Source organism: Grammomys surdaster, unplaced genomic scaffold, assembly GCF_004785775.1.
Source record: "Grammomys surdaster isolate TR1022 unplaced genomic scaffold, NIH_TR_1.0 125956, whole genome shotgun sequence".
Taxonomy (NCBI): Eukaryota; Metazoa; Chordata; class Mammalia; order Rodentia; family Muridae; genus Grammomys; species Grammomys surdaster.
In genome coordinates this window covers 1885713-1901532 of record NW_021620775.1, presented here as the reverse complement: position 1 = coordinate 1901532, position 15820 = coordinate 1885713, and the positions used below count along the sequence as shown (strand labels likewise).

Here is a 15820-nt window from a genome sequence, read left to right as displayed (position 1 = left end):
GCTGGGATTCAGACTGGCTCCTGTTCTCTATCATGAGACATTTTTAACTCATTCAACCAAAATTTATTCACCCCAGTGCTCGGCCCTGCCTGGCCCCATTCCCTTTACTCCTCTCCTCATTCGTGGTCATGTTATTAAACCCATCCTCAAATAGCCTTGCCGAGCATGGAAGTGCCCTTCACACTGTGCCCATATGAAAAGCACGATTTTTGCTACTAGCCAAAGCACACGAGACCCAGCCTCAGCATACGCTTTGCCAGGCTGGAGGGAGGCCTGCTACTCCAGAGCAGGTAGTGGTTGCCTTTGTCCTGCCAATGATTGGTGGGCAGAAGCCAGTTCCTGTACATATGCCCTGGTCTCCTAGCTGGTGGACCCACTCTTTCACCTGGGCTTAGTTGAGTCTTGAAGAATGCATTCTGCTGAGATCCAAATAGTAGTTCTTGGCGCGCTCGATCCCGTTATTAAGCAAACAATATTTATGCTTGAATCTCATGGAAATAGATTCTATGTCATTTGGAAGAAAGCGTATGTTTACAAACAGGATCCATCTGTGAACTGGGCATGTGCACATCTGTCACAGAGTCCACAGCTCCATTCTGAGCTGTGGTGTAGAGTAGCCAAGCTAAATGACAGCTCAGGGTTCCTCACTCCCTGGAAAGCTTCTGTAGCAGCTTCCATTCCTGACATGAGTGGCATCATAGGTTGGTCCCCATCTAGTCACTGACAGATGCCTCACTTTGAGTCCCGAGCTAATGACCTGGCTCCTGAAGATGTCAGTCATCAGAGGTCAAGTCCACTGGGCTCAAAGAGGCCCTGTGAGCCTGGGATCTAAGGAGTTCTGTGTCCTTTTTCCTTTCAAGGTTGACATCTTCAGGGTCCCACTGTGGAGAAAAGACAGAAAAGTTATCTTGCTGTGACAGATCCATTCCAACTTTTATAGCCCTGCCATCCCCAAGTGACCACAGCAAAGACAAGGGCAAGTCAGTAAGCACAAGCTAGCCAGACCTGTGTTCTAGGATCCAGAGAGAGAATATAGCTTCATTAACTTTAGTAGTGCTGGAGATGGATCCTGGGGCCTTGAGCGTGCGAGACAAATGTCGTACCACTCAGTTAAGTCTCTGGCCCTCACGCTGGTATCACCTGGTATCACCGTCCCACATAGTTAAGCTTTGAGTCAAGGGCTGACAGAACAGCCACCCTGAACAGAGTAACTCCGTTTCCCTTTCCATCTCTCCCATCTCTTCCCTCACCAACCCCTGTCCTGAAATCTCCTTGATGAATAACACTCCTGGAAAAGAACAGGCAAACTCGACTCTCTTTCCAGTCCAAGTGGGCAGCTCCTCCAGCAGCAAGCTTTAGTCTCTGGAGCTTCAGTCCAGTGAGCTCTCCCCCTTCCCTCGGGGTTACCTCCACCACGCATCGCATCCACACACAGACAGCTCTGGCCTCTCTTTGAACATCTGCCTCACCCTCCTGGAGATGACAAGTTCCTGAAGAGCAGAGCAGAGCAGAGCTCTGCCTTTACCCTCACATAGACTTTCCTCTCAGCTTGAGGCTCAGTGGACTTGTCTAAAGTAAACCCTCAAAGGCCGACTCAGGGCCATAGCTAACAGTAAGAGCACTGGCTGCTGGTTCAGTTCCCAGCACTTTCAGTGCAACTCACAACTATCTGTAACTCCAATTCCAGGACCTGACGCCCTCTTCTGGCATCCTTAGGCACTGCATGCTTGTGGTACCCAGATATACATGCAGGCAAAAATTGTCCATACATTAACAATAAAAATAAATATTTTCTACAAAGTCATTTCAGGGCCAGCAAGATGGCTCAGTGGGTAAATGGTGCTTGCTGCCAAGTCTGACAGTGTGAGTGTGATCCCTGAGATCCACATGGTGGAGGGGCAGAACTGATTTCCTGTAAGTTGTTCTCTGGTCCATACCTGTGATCTCTTTCTTTCTGTCTCTCTGTCTCTGTCTCTCTCTCTCCCCCCCTCTCATGCACATGCACACATACGCACACACAATTTTTAAAAAGTCGATTCAGCAAGATGGAGACTGCCATCACTGACTCTAATAAAATGACAACTTGAAATTTGCAGAGGTCTGAAAGGAAGGATTAGAGAGTGGGAGGGAGAGGGAGGAGCAGGGGGAGAGGGAGAGGGGAAGGGGGAGAAAGAGAGGGGGAGGGGAGGGGAGGGGAGAGGGAAGGGAAGGGGGAGGGGAACAAAGTGGGTTTAAAAAGACCCTTGCAGCCCAGTGACCCTGCAAACTTGGCACTGACATAACTTGGTTCACGCAACGCGGCCCTCTGGGGTACCTGTCTGGGGTTCTGCAAACTTTCTGCGTAGTGCTGGTTGCAGACTTGGCACCTTTAACCAAACTCTTTCCACACATCAAAGATTCTCCACAAAATAACTCAGTGGCCCTTAGCCCCAGAGCCATGTGCTCGGTGGCAGAAGCAGGGACCTGCTCTGTCCTCTGAGGATGGCCAGGACACCTTTTATAAATACTGTTGGCAAGCACAGACCCGAGTCCGAGATCAGATATCTCAGAACGTTCTCTGGGTCAACAATGCCAAAAGCACCATGCCACCAGTCATTAGGGGCTCTGGAGACACTGACAGTGGGGTGAGACATACAGTTTGTCATCTTAACAAATTATTACAGAACTTCTTAGATGCTCTGATGTTTGAAAGCCACTGTTCCAACTCCTCAAACGCCTCTTAAGTAATAAGTGCTAACCCCGATGGATTCACCTGCCCATGAACAGAAACACTTAGAGCAAGTGAACCCTTTAACACGGATTAAATCCTAGAAGGCATTTAAAGTCTCTGACTTCAGAATCTGTAGGATAACATGCTGAGGTGCACTGAGCAATTTAAAAAAACATCGTTAGAAATAAGGCATAAATTAATTTGGGTGAGTGGTGATGTATTCTTGTGTCACAAACACTCCTGGGCTAAGGATGACAGGCACAGGTGGCTGTCAGGAAATATGCTCCTCTGGTGTTGCAAGTGAGGAGACTGCCAGCTGCCTGAGGACACAGAGAGACAGCCGAGAGTGTGTGGCTGTTTCTCATAACCACTGCTGCAGACACAGCCCACAGACCACTTGTGACCTGTAGCTATCCCACGGCTCACGACCCGCCCCGACTGTGTCTTTCCACTAGGTTACACATCTCTTCTCTGAGCTCTTCCTCTGAGCCAGTCTACTCTGAATACTCCCTGGTACACAAAAGACTTTGAAAAGAGAGCACCCCAAAGCCCCACAGGTCCCCCAGACCTGTCTCTTGATCTTTATTTATTTTCTTGGCAGTACTGGGACTAAGCTGCCCTAGGCTTATAGCTCTCCTACACTTCTGAGCCGTATCTCCAGACTGCATTCCCTTTTTGATTTATTTATTTATTTATTTATTTATTTATTTATTTATTTATTTTTAAACACCTTTTAAAAAACTATTTATTTATTTATTTATTTATTTATTTATTTATTTATTATATGTAAGTACACTGTAGCTGTCTTCAGACACCCCACAAGAGGGCATCAGATCTCATTGCAGATGGTTGTGAGCCACCATGTGGTTGCTGGAATTTGAACTCATGACCTCTGGAAGAGCAGTCAGTGCTCTTAACCACTGAGCCATCTCACCAGCCCCCCTTTTTGATTTTTAAATGAAACGAATTGTCATGCGCTCCATCCAATGAAGTCTAACAAAAACAGAAATTGAAAAATCAAGCTGTAGAAGACCCTCCCGAAAGAGAGCAAACATTTGTCCATACCTGCTCCGAGTTTAGGGCTTCCCAATATTTCTGCTGTAGGATAAAAAAGAGACAGAAAACAGGTTGGACAGATGGCATCCCTGCCACGGAGCAGAGTGCAGCATCAGCTCACTGAGTCAGAGCCTTGGATGGCTGGGGAAACAGACAACACTCCAGCAAGCAGGGAGGAGGTCGCTATTGGCAGAGTAGTTAACTTAGTAAGTTAGTTAAATGATCAACAACAACAAAAACAAACAAACAAAAACCACAAATGCCATGATTGCTATGCAGGGTTGTGGGTTCTGGGAAAATGATTTACAGAGACACAATAATTACTATGATTAGAAATGACGGGTGCAAGTAGTTCTAATAATAGTAATAAAAACAGTAATTCTTCTATTCACTAACTGCATGGCTGAGGTGATCCAATGCAAACTTGTAAAACTAAGAAAGAGGTGCACATAAAATCTCCACCTTGAAATATGGGGTTTGCCAAGCAGCTTGGATTCATTTTTATTCAGTGTTTATTGCATGGTTGGTTCCACTCCAAGTTTCAAGTATGCCTGACTCAAGTCCCTGGAGGGGCAAGCACAGGCTCCTCCATCCCTCTGGCTCTTCCTTCGGTGACTGGGAGACATTGCATTTCTGACACAAGAGCTAGAGACCTAGGTTGATAGGCTACTTGAAGATGTCTGTCAGACCGGCTAGCAGCCGATGGCTTTAAGGCTATTGGTACATGATTGCAAAGCTTCTACTGTCCAACTCTTTCAAGTAATTAACCAGTCAATTAATTTATTAATTGTGACAGGGTCTCATGTAGCTGAGGCTGGCCTCAAACTCACCACATGGCTGAGGCTGTCCTCGATACTCCTCCTTTCGCCTTCCAAATGCTGGGATTACCAGCTGTGCTGACATGCCTGCACTGTTCAGCTCTTTAAGTGTTCACTTTTCAAATGCTTCAGGTATAAGGTTTTCAGTCATACACAGAAGCAAAGAATAATGACCGCAGGGAAGCAGCCTGCTCCCCAGTCATCTGCTTTGATATTTTAAAGTAAACTGCTTGATTGCAAATGCTTTAGAATGTTTCTGTAGGTAAGTCCCAATTGTAATATCATGACTAAACCTAATACTATCTCCACGTAGCCCCGGCTAAGTCCTGCAGAGTCCGTAACCTCCATCTCATTTTGCAGACACAGAATACTTGCCAAGAAACCCAGGGCCTTGTACATGTTAAGCCTGAATGTTTACTTGAAGTGAGGCAGTCCCAAGAGCTGTGATTTTTGAGACACTAAACCTGGTACAAGCATTATTACTTCTACCAGAGCTACACCCTGAGCTGCCATTTTTTTTTCAATCAATTTTGTGTAACAGGCTCTCAGTATATAGCAGAAGCTGAAGCTGGCATGAAACGTGTCATCCTTCTGCATCAGTCTTCCTAGTGCTGGGGTTATGGGCATGTACCACCCCTTCTTTTTAAAGCTGAAATATATATATAATAGTATACAAAATATATATGTAAAAATATAATATATATTTGTATAATATACATTTACATATATAATTGTTCCTCATATTTCTCCCTTCCTATCCTTCCCTGCCTCCTCCCTGCTAGTGCTCACAGTTTCTTTTCCCTAAGAGAAGAGGAAGCATTACTCAGAAGCAAAGTGATAGCACAGAGAGCTGCCACAGGGCAGGGCCCTCAGGATGAAAGCACTCGGCCACATCCATCTTTTTATGGCCTTCTTCTGGGGGAGCATTGTGGGAAATATTCATAAGAAGAGGTACAAATTATTAAAACTGATGTAAAGTAGGGGCCAGGAATGCTTCATAATTTTAAACTGTGGAAATAAGAAGAGAAGTAAAATTCCAATGCACGTTGCTTTTCCTTAGAAAATACAGACATTCGTGCAAAATGAAAAAGGGCAACTTGCCATGTTACAGTTAGGATGCACTTGTTTCTTTAAGGAATGTTTCTGAGTGCAGAGTGCTGTCCTGGACCAGATCCAGCTGGTGAAAAACTGCTGAGATCCAAACAGCGCCGGAGTCCAGCTGGTAGAAACGTACTGAGTGCATTTCTGAGCGTTGCTAAATGGAGCACGTTACGTAAGACGTGAACAGAGCAGCTTGCCCAGGGCAAACGGAAAATCGGTGCTAATTTTGAAAAAATTCTGTACATTCACAATTATTCCAAAATGAAAAGTCTATTTCAAGCCAAGCAAACCAAGAAGTACGCTTGAGTCTCCCAGCTGAGTTGAAGTGAAACTTTATAGTCTTTCCACCACCGACACCAGGGACAGCTGGAGAGCGAGGGAGAGCGCCCTCTGCTGGAAGGAGTAATTAGGGTTTGTTGTTATTAATTTGAGACAAGAGTCTGTGTAGATCCGTCTAAGCTTAGCCTGAGATGCTGGGATTACAAGAATGCACCACCACACCTGGCTTTCAAGCTATCACTTTAAGCCACTGGTGACAGCTTCCTAAGAAGCTCACTTAATTCAAGTCTTTATAATGGAGCTCTATCCTCCCAAAAGACTAACAATAAATAAAATGTCTTAGGTCTTTCTCTGTATCAATAACAAAACAAAAACAAACAAACATGTTTATTTGTAAAAATTTCAAAAAATAGCATCCCAGCTGGCACTAGGGAGGTGGAGAGCAGGAGGCTCTGACGTTTTCAAGGTCACCCTCATCTACATATTGATTTGAAGCTAGCCTGGACTACTTAGGACTATCCCAAAATATATACACACACCTGGGACTGGAGAGATGGCACAGCAGTTAAGAGCACTGGCTTCTCTTCTAGAGGTCTCAGGCTTGATTCCCAGCATCCATATGGTGGTTCACAACCATCTGTAAAGTAACTCCAGTTCCAGGGGACACAAGCGCCCATTTCTGGCCAACTCAAGACACTGCATATATGTGATACACAGACATACATGCAGGAAACACTCATACACAAAAAATAAAAATAAAGAATTTAAAATACACACTACACACATACATACACACATTCTCACACACACATTCACACACACACTCACGTGCACACACATGTACACACACACACAATGTTCTATATTCTGTCTTCAGGAGAGTTTCTTTCTGAACGTTATTGAATAGCCTTCTGAGAACAGTTATCACAGTCATGCTACATGCATGATGATGGCATGTGTACATACTATTTACACGGCAATAAGATCAAATTGTGTGAATACCTTTTTTTCTGTTTTACACTCAATAATAAACATCTCCACAGCCTTTACCCTTTGGGACGAGATCTTGACATGTCTGTCATTTAGGCCAGCCCCCAGCTCCCAAAGACTGCCACCACACCTGGCTCCACACATTCTTGAGTATGTGTCACCTCTGTGAACCATAGCACAGAGTTTCCACGAACGAGCTTCTTAAAGCATGCTTTCCCATGCTTCTGAAATCAAGAAGCATGCACTAGTTTTTTTTCTTTCTACACAGCATGTGGCAATATTTCTTTTATTCCTGAGAAAGTGGAGAGTGGCTAAGCATTAAAGAAATAAGGTCACATTCTAAGTTTAAGACAGACTGTGGGAACTGGAGCATCAGGACCATCTGCCCAACGACTTTCTCCTATATGTAGGGAGAAGTGACTGTTCCCCAGACTGGAGGTAAGATGGCATTGGAGGTAAGATGGCAGGGGTCATATTTTAGACTGGTCATATTTTAGAGAGACATAATAGGTTCATCTCCCCTAGAATGGATTAAATGGATTTCTGTTTTTGCTTCTCACAAACCTTAAAAGCCTACACCATATTTCCCCAAACTCTCATTCTTTCTGTTTCCATATTGTTATGTTTGTTGCTGGGGACTGAATGCAAGGTCCTGACCAGCCAGCCTATGAGCCACGTCAGATCTATGTCTTTTAAAAATTCATACAGTATTCTTGACTAGGGTGGTCTAAATGAGAATGGTCCCTATTGGTTCATATATTTAAATACTTGGTTCCTAGTTGGTGGAACTGTTTGGAAAGGATTAGATAGTGTGGCCTCGTTGGAGGAGGTGTGGCACTGGAATTGGGCTTCTGTCTCCCTCTGCCTTGTGCTTGTGCCTCAAGATGTGAGCTCTCGGCTGCTGCTGCTCCAGAACTTGCTGGCCTGCCTGCTGCCATGGTCATGGTGTCTCATTACAGCAATAAAAAAGAGACAACAGGATGACCAGTTATATAGCACTTACCCTGGAGCAGCTGGCATTACAGTCCCCCCTCTCTGACTGCCTCACATTCCCTGCCCTGCCCTGCCTTCCTGGGCTATGACAGAGGGAAATAGGATCTGCAGCCTGGAACAGTCCATAGACATGAAGTGCTCTATAGCCTGGAACAGTCCATAGGCCATCAAGTGCTCTATGGAAGGACAAGGCTTTCCAGCAAGGCCTGACTGCTCTGGGTGGTCTGACTGGCAGACTTCTCTAACAGGTCTGGACAGGCCCACTATGCTGGATCAGAGAAAGCAAACCTCAGCCCACAGTGGATGGACTTCCTTTGTGAGGATGACACAGCTTCTTCAGAAACATGCTAAGGTTGGAAGGAAAGGGCCACCTGGAGGGGATTACTGTTTATGCAAATGATGTGCAGAATCCTACATCTCTAGACTCTGGTCATGCTGATGCACAGATACCTTGGAGCAAAGGGATGGGTGTGGCACACAAGGGACATGCTCATGAGAATTTGCAAGCAGTGATGTTCAAGTGCTCCTCTGGTCAAGGTCAACTTACAGCTTCTGGGGTTTGAGCCACAGGAATGAAAATGTTCTAAAGCAGGTGGGTGTGTGCATAGTGGGGGGGGTCCACACATGTGTGTACGTGTGTGTGTGTGTGTGTGTGTGCACATGTCTAGGCTGCTACTAGCATGCTACACCGCAGTTATCAAGGACATCGACCCTCTTGGCTGGTGACTTGCCCCCTAAGCTTTCCTGAGGGAAGTCTTTCTAGTTTGGGAAACTGTCTTAGTTAGGATTTTATTGCTGTAAAGAGCTACCATGACCACAGCAACTCTTAGAAAGAAAAATATTTAATTGGGGCTGCCTTATAGTTCAGAAGTCTAGTCCATTGTCATCACGGTGGGAAGCAGCACTTGGGCAGACATGGTGCTGGAGAAGGAGCTGAGAGTTCTACATCTGGATCTGCAGGCAGCAGGCAGAGAGAGACACTGGGCCTGGCTTGAGCATCTGAAACCTCAAAGCTCATCCTCACACACCTCCAACAAGGCCACACCATCTAATGAGCCTATGGCCACTCCCTACGAACCTATGGGGGCTACTTTCATTAAAACAAACAAATACCAACCACCACACTGACCCAGTGAAAACAATCTTTGCCGCCTCTTCCAGTTGTACTCCTTTACAGCTATACACACGACCTCTTCCAGCTGTACTGTCACATTTGGGGTCTCCACTGTGCAAGGACCTTAAGAGTGCTTGCTCTACAGCATCAAGACCCTTCACATTCAACCTTGGCTGGGACCTTTAGCTTTCCCATCATCTCTGATCTTAGGCCCAGTGCTTTCAGATGGCACTATAGTGTGTCACTGCCCTTGTGCCTTGTATCAAATGGGTCTCATGAATACTGTGTGGATTCACAGTCTGTGAGTGTGCCTTCCCCTGAAAATGCTGAGAGTCTACATAGATCACACAAAAGCCCTTTTTGCATGGCCATCAGCCATAACCACGTTTGAAATTTGGTCAATTTTCACTTCCCAGGGGAGTGTCCATGGCACATGGTCTGGTTGGCCTCGTGCCTTCTGCTGTCACTGGGATTCATGAAAACATCATGGGATTCAGTGTTTCATCCTGCGCTGGACAAGACACCATGTGAAGACAGAAGCAGAATACACAGGAATCGGAAGACTGGGGCATCTAGCAAGAGCACAGGCTGAACAGCCCAGGTCCTGCCAATGCTATAAGAGACCATCTCTGTCATCACAATGATAAGCAAAGTGGGCTTTAGAGCTTATGGTACTAGGTTCAAATCCTGGCTTAGCCTCCTCTTCCTCTTCTTTTTTATTCCAGCCATCACTGCCCAGGCTAGCCGGCAGCGGCTGGGATTACAATTTGGAGATACTATCCCTGGCTTTTTCTTATGTTTTCTCAAGCTAATGAAATTAGTCTAACCTCAGACATCTGCCTTTGGGGCTATTTAAGATCACTAGCACGTGAGAAGTCCTTACTAGACCCTCCCAGGGCCTCGCACAGGACACACACACTCACAATCAGCGCGCTCTGTCATTCTGATGAATAGGGCATAGAAGTACTAGGTGAGCTGGAATACTGTGCATACAACATGTGATGGAAGCATCCCTCATTTCACTTCCCCAAGTGCATGATGGGAAGTCAGTGTTCACAATAGTAGACACACACCCCAAGAATCTAAAACTACTCTATGAAAGTTAGGAAAATGCCAGGCAGTGATGGCACATGCCTTTAATCCCAGCACTCAGGAGGCAAAGGCAGGGAGATCTCTGTGAGTTTGAGGCCAGCCTGGGCTACAAAGTGAGTTCCAGGACAGCCAGGGCTACACAGAGAAACCCTGTCTCAAACAAACAAATAAAAACAAAAACGGAAGGAAGGAAGGAAGGAAGGAAGGAAGGAAGGAAGGAAGGAAGGAAGGAAATTGACAAGGGTGACAGGAAGTGAGTATCTCCTTGGCCCACAGGCCTGGACAGTGGGAGTGTAGAAAGTACAGAAGCTCAGATGCCCAGCTCAGGACTCCTGTCTCTGTTTCACGTCCTCCACCACACACAGCCAATGGCACAACTGCCAAAGTCTTATACAGAGACACTCTCTCATCTAAGGTCCAGCAGACACACGTGTGGTCAGTGACAGATTCAGGCCATAGGGCTCAGGGAAGTACACTCAGGAGCATTCAGGGATAGGCATCCCAGGAGGGAGGAGGGAGGAGGGAAGAGGGATGCCCTGGATGCCATGAGTTGCATGGCATCAAGTATGTGAATGATGCCACCGTAGCGACAAGAGAGGCTAAAGGCACAGGATACGATCTCTGAGGCCTGACTCTGACCCCACATCTCCATCTTTCAGGCGAGAGTTCCAAAGGTGTGTGCAGAAGATCTGAGTCACCATGGCCAAGAGGCACTGTAGCTGCCCGCCTGTGGGCAGGCTCAGGCCTGTCCCTCTGACCTCATGCATTTTTTTCCTTCAAATGCCCATGCATGTTTGCTGAATGACTGACCAGCTGCCAAGGTGAGGTATACAGTTACACCATCTGCCAACAGATACCTCCTGATCTCACTTAGTAGCAAACAAACCAAGAAATTCAAGGAACGGGGCTCTCAGAACCAACGGCTCTGAGGAGGTGAGCGCCCGTTAGTGGGCCTGGTGCTTGATCTGAATTTCCATCTTTACCCTCTTCATGCTTCCCAAATTTTCTGTCCCCCAAAATGTATAACATTTAGTGTGTTGCATTTATTCATTTATTTAACCCTTTAAGGTTAGTTCTTACTATATTTCCCAGGCTGCTCTTAATCCTGGGCTCCAATCTTCCTGTCTCAGTTTCCCAGGTAGTTGGGACTATAGGCATATGATATTATTTTTGCCTGTTTTTTTGAGACAAAGTCTCACAGTAGCCCAGGCTAATCTGAAACTCACAATATAGCCCCAGCTGGCCTTGAACTCATTGTAATCCTCCTGTCTCAGCCCTGAATGCTGAGATTTTAGGTTTGAGTCATCATACCCGTTTTGATTACTTTTAAAAATAGGCCAGGTATGGTGGCACATACCTATAGTCTCAGCACTTAGGAGGCCTCAGTGTCTCTGCACTGCCCTGACCTCACTCTGACATCCCTTTAGACACAGGCTTCAGTGGAGACTGCCGAATCCAGGCTTCTTGGTGTCCCACACATTCTCACACTCAATTTAGGAATATAGCCTCAACAGGTGTACAAGTCCTAACTCCAACCCAGCTCTCAACCAGCAGCTGTTGAGGGGTAAGGGACAGATGAAGACCAGGTGATACACCAGGTCACTGCCACCTGTGATGGGTGGGCAGGAAAATGAGCAACAGGGGGAGGGAGCCACTGGTCCTGAGGGGAGGGTCACACAAGCCGGCCTCTGGAGAGAATTCTGACCCATGGAAATGGGGCCGGAGGGGACCCCAGGAAGGAAGGTCCAGGGGCCTAAGACAGAAAAAAAATGTCCAGCACAGAATGCTAGATATGAGCAGGGATAGCATGGTACACTGGCTGGAAACGCCTGAAAAATCACACTAAGGAATCTGGTTTACCCCTCAGTCAGAAGTTCTGGGGTTTGGAATTTTTGAATCCTGTGTAAGTCTGACTAATTTTCAGACTCTGAGTAGATAATGCTTATTTTGCCAAATAAGGGCATTAAAAATCAAACCACACCCAAACCACAGAGCAGCATTACGTACTGCTTACTATTATCATTTCACAGATGGATTTCAACAGGCAAAAGGCTGAGACACAGAACTCACTCATTCCTTCACCAAAACTGCCAGACAGCGTCCTTCTCCAGCATACGTGTGAGCCTGTGTCGCCCTTCATCTCCTCTGTCCTCAGACAAACAGAAACTCCCTTGCTGTATGGGGTTGAATGGGGCACTCAGAGCGACAGGAAGCATTGGAGTTTGTGCGCCCCTGATGTGAGGTATGTTTTGTTTAGATACAAAGAAGTTGGAAGCTGATCGTGCAGCTTCCCATAGCCCTGCCTGCGTGGGTTGGCACCGGCATTACACGCCTCTGTTCTTTGGGGTAAAGAAAGTCTTTTATGTTCAAATGGGCTGGAAAGCACTGGTGCCAAGCTTCCTCCCTCCCTCCCTCCTTTCCTTCTAACACGTTCTTATATAGCCCAGGCTGTATTTGAACTCATGATCCTCATGCCTAAGCCACATGAATCCTGGCATTACAGCCTAAACTGTCAATCCTAAACTATAACACTGAGGCTTTAAAGAGATCTATCACTCATGCTTTCTGGGTTTTTTCTGTAGGAAGGACCTGAATGTGCAAGCCGTCTATGAGAACTGGACCCCAGTATTCAGTGTTCCCTTGACCAGCCCAACCATGAAACTGTTTGAGTCCTGCCAAGTTTGAAAAGCTCCAATGTAGCCATGCAGAGTGCTTCATTCATGAGCGGCAGTTTAGAGGTTAGAAAGGCAGGGTTACAAAGCAGTTCGATCTCAAGGAGGGAGGCCTCAGCAAGTGTTGGCAGGTGACACACCCATGCACCCACCCAAAGGCAGCCCCTGTACCTCCAGGTCGGAGTTGATGGAGGAGACCTCGGAGGCACTGCTGGAAGACACTCTGGCCTGGATGACCTGAATGGGAGGGTATGAGGGAGGCTCCTGCAAGGAGGCATCTGCAGTGCTTGTCTGTCCATCACCAGGTAGCCTGGAGGCGCTGCAGCTGGCCTGCGAGGAGTGAAGGGAAGGGTGGGTGGTGGTGTTCGGTTTACGTCACTTCTCAACGTGCAAGCATTCCCGCACGTCAGCATTGCACAGGCACAGATGTGCGGGCTGCAGTGTCCCCGACCCTTGGTCCTCAGCATCCAAAGGTGTCAGCACTCAAGTTCCCTGTATCCTTCCAGACATCCCACATGGACACCCTCAAGTGCACTCATATGTGTGCCCCCTACTTCCAGTATAGCACACTCTATAGTATCTTACAGGTTTATTTTCACTTAACAATATGCCTTAGATATGGTTCTATATGACAAGCTATAGGGGCTGTTAAGAGTAGCATTATAGGTGTTCACAGTCTATTTAGCCAGTCCCTTACTGAAGGATACTCAGGGGGTTGAAATTTCTTGTTTTTCCAGTCTACACTGACTGTGGTAGGTCACACCAGTGCAGTGGTTTGAGATGTTCCTCATAGTCTGAGGCTTTTGAATACTCAGTCCCTCGTTGGTGCCACTGTTTGGGCAGTTTAGGAGGTATGGAATTGACGGCGGAAGTACATTGGTGGAGGTGAGCTTTGACAGTTTAAGATTCCTGCTGTCGTTACTTTTCCCTCTCCACCTGGGTTTGCAGGTCCGGGTGTGAGCCTCAGTTTCCAGTGGCCCGCTCCAGCGGTCGGGTCCGCTACCTCTGCCCTCACCATTACGGATCTGAAAGCCTAAATAAATCCTTCCTTCTCGAATTTGCATTGGCCATGGTGTTTTCTTGAAGTGATAGAAAAGTAACAAACACAGTCAGACATCTGAAATTCCAGGGTACGCAGAGAACAGCTAGGAATTTCTGGATTAAGGGGGGGGGCATTTGTAGCAGTGACAGCTATTGCCCAAAACACATACCACTGAGGCTTTCTCAACTCACACCAGAGCAGCATTCAAGAGAGTGGTAGCGGAACTGGGAGACACGGGAGGAGGGTGCTTCTGAGGAGATCTGTTCTCTATCTTCAACCTATCCTTCAGAATAGGATTCTGGATACGCCTCAGAGATCAAGAGAGTGCCATCTACTGGGCTTTCAGAGCCATGACACTTTCTGGGCTTTGGCCAGAGTTGGGAGAATGCCCTCAATGCCAACACTTGAGAAGTGGAAGCAGGATGGAGTTCCAGGTCACACTCAGCTGTGTAGTGAATTATGGGACAGACTGGTTACAAGAGACTCTGAATGACAACAACAATAACGAAAAGCAAAGGGCCGAGGTGGCACAGCTGGTTGGATATACTAAAGGGGAAGCTGCAAGAGGATTATGAGTTCAAGGCCAGCCTGGGCTATAGTTTGGGTCTGCCAACATGGCCCAAAAGGTGCTTGCCACCAAGCCTGATGACCCGAGTTTGATACTCCAGAACCCACATGGTAAAAGGACAGAACTGACTCCTTTATGTCATGTGCATGACAACCCAATGCACACAGCCTACACCAAAGCTTTCTGAAAGGCCATCTTCTTCTAGCTGACTGTGTCACATCTCCGTAGGAGACTTGTTCTCTTTGGGTCTCGGTTTCACAGCCAATCAAAGAGGGCAGTGACAAAGGGACAGGATGTAAGTGTCCTGACCCCAAATAATGAAAGTTCAGCCCTAGGGGGACTTCATGTACCATATTCCATGTGAGTCAGTGGGGCAGGTGGAGAAAGTCCACAAAGAAACAGAGGCAGGGTTCTGGATGCAGCCCTGGAACATGGGTAAGGGGCACCCTGCTGCCCTCAGAAGAAGGGAGCTGAAATAGAATCTGTAGGTCAAAGGGGGTGGGGCAGGTGGTTCCTTGGTAACAGAAAAAATAGTCCTAGAATCTCCCTGGGTAGATTACACCCGAATCAACAGATGAACAAGGGTCTTCCAACGTCCCTGTTGAGGATGGAGCTGTTGGTCTTCATGGCCATGGCCCCTCTGCCCATCTCCAGGCTCTCCTGAACCTTCTGAGTCCTGGCTCTACCACTGGCAAGCCAAGTCACCTTGAGCAGTTACTGAAGCCCTTCCCTCCTCTCTACCCCTTGCCTGTTAATTAGGCTGTAAAATGAGAAAAATACGTCAAGGGTCAGCACTGAATTTAATCTATGGCAAGGGCTTGGGCCGGTGTTGCAGCTCACAATAAGGACCAGATTAATGCTAGTTGTACTGTTTCCAGCCAGTCAAGCAGGCTGCCGGGGAACGCAGGCTGGACGGCCAGAAGGGCCTCTCGCCCTCTGGTGGACACAGATGGAAGAGCCTGGGTGAAACTCGCTGGTGGGTGGGCTTTCGTAGGGGAGAATGAAGGAGGCACATATCCTTCGTGAGTGGGTTTATGGAGGGTGGTTCCCTAGTATCGATCACGTGACACCGAGACATGAGGTGACTGAAGAGGAACACAATTCCACGCTCCTCTTTCTTTGTGGTTCTGGGGTTGGAATCCTCGCTAAGCAAGCAATAAGTCAATCACAGCCCAGGGCCCATGCCAGAAAAAGCTTCTGCGACTCTTTTCCTCATAAGTGCTGTGATTTAAAATCATCGTTCCTAAGCCACTCACAACCCCTGCCTCCTTCCCCCTCCCTCCCTCCTCCCTCCCTCCTTCCCCCTCCCTCCCCCCTCCCTCCCTCCTAACACACCCCGCACCACATCCCCACCACCTTCCCCCTCCCTCCCCCTCCCTCCCTCC

General features: G+C 47.2%; 1 protein-coding gene across 2 annotated transcripts in view; it reads right to left on the bottom strand.

Moving 5' to 3' along the window:
- Positions 1–475: 475 nt before the first annotated feature.
- The window catches only part of Tmem44 (transmembrane protein 44), a 32763-nt gene continuing 17418 nt past the window's right edge, over positions 476–15820 (bottom strand). The window contains exons 9-12 of one of the 2 annotated variants that reach the window (XM_028753774.1): positions 12997–13155; positions 3776–3808; positions 2422–2494; positions 2190–2377 (exon numbers count right to left, since the gene is read on the bottom strand). In XM_028753774.1, coding sequence (XP_028609607.1) covers positions 2289–2377; positions 2422–2494; positions 3776–3808; positions 12997–13155 — 354 coding nt within the window. In that variant the 3' untranslated portion in view covers positions 2190–2288. Of the gene's footprint in view, positions 882–2189; positions 2378–2421; positions 2495–3775; positions 3809–12996; positions 13156–15820 lie in introns of those variants that run through there. The other variant, XM_028753775.1, reaches the window with a different exon arrangement.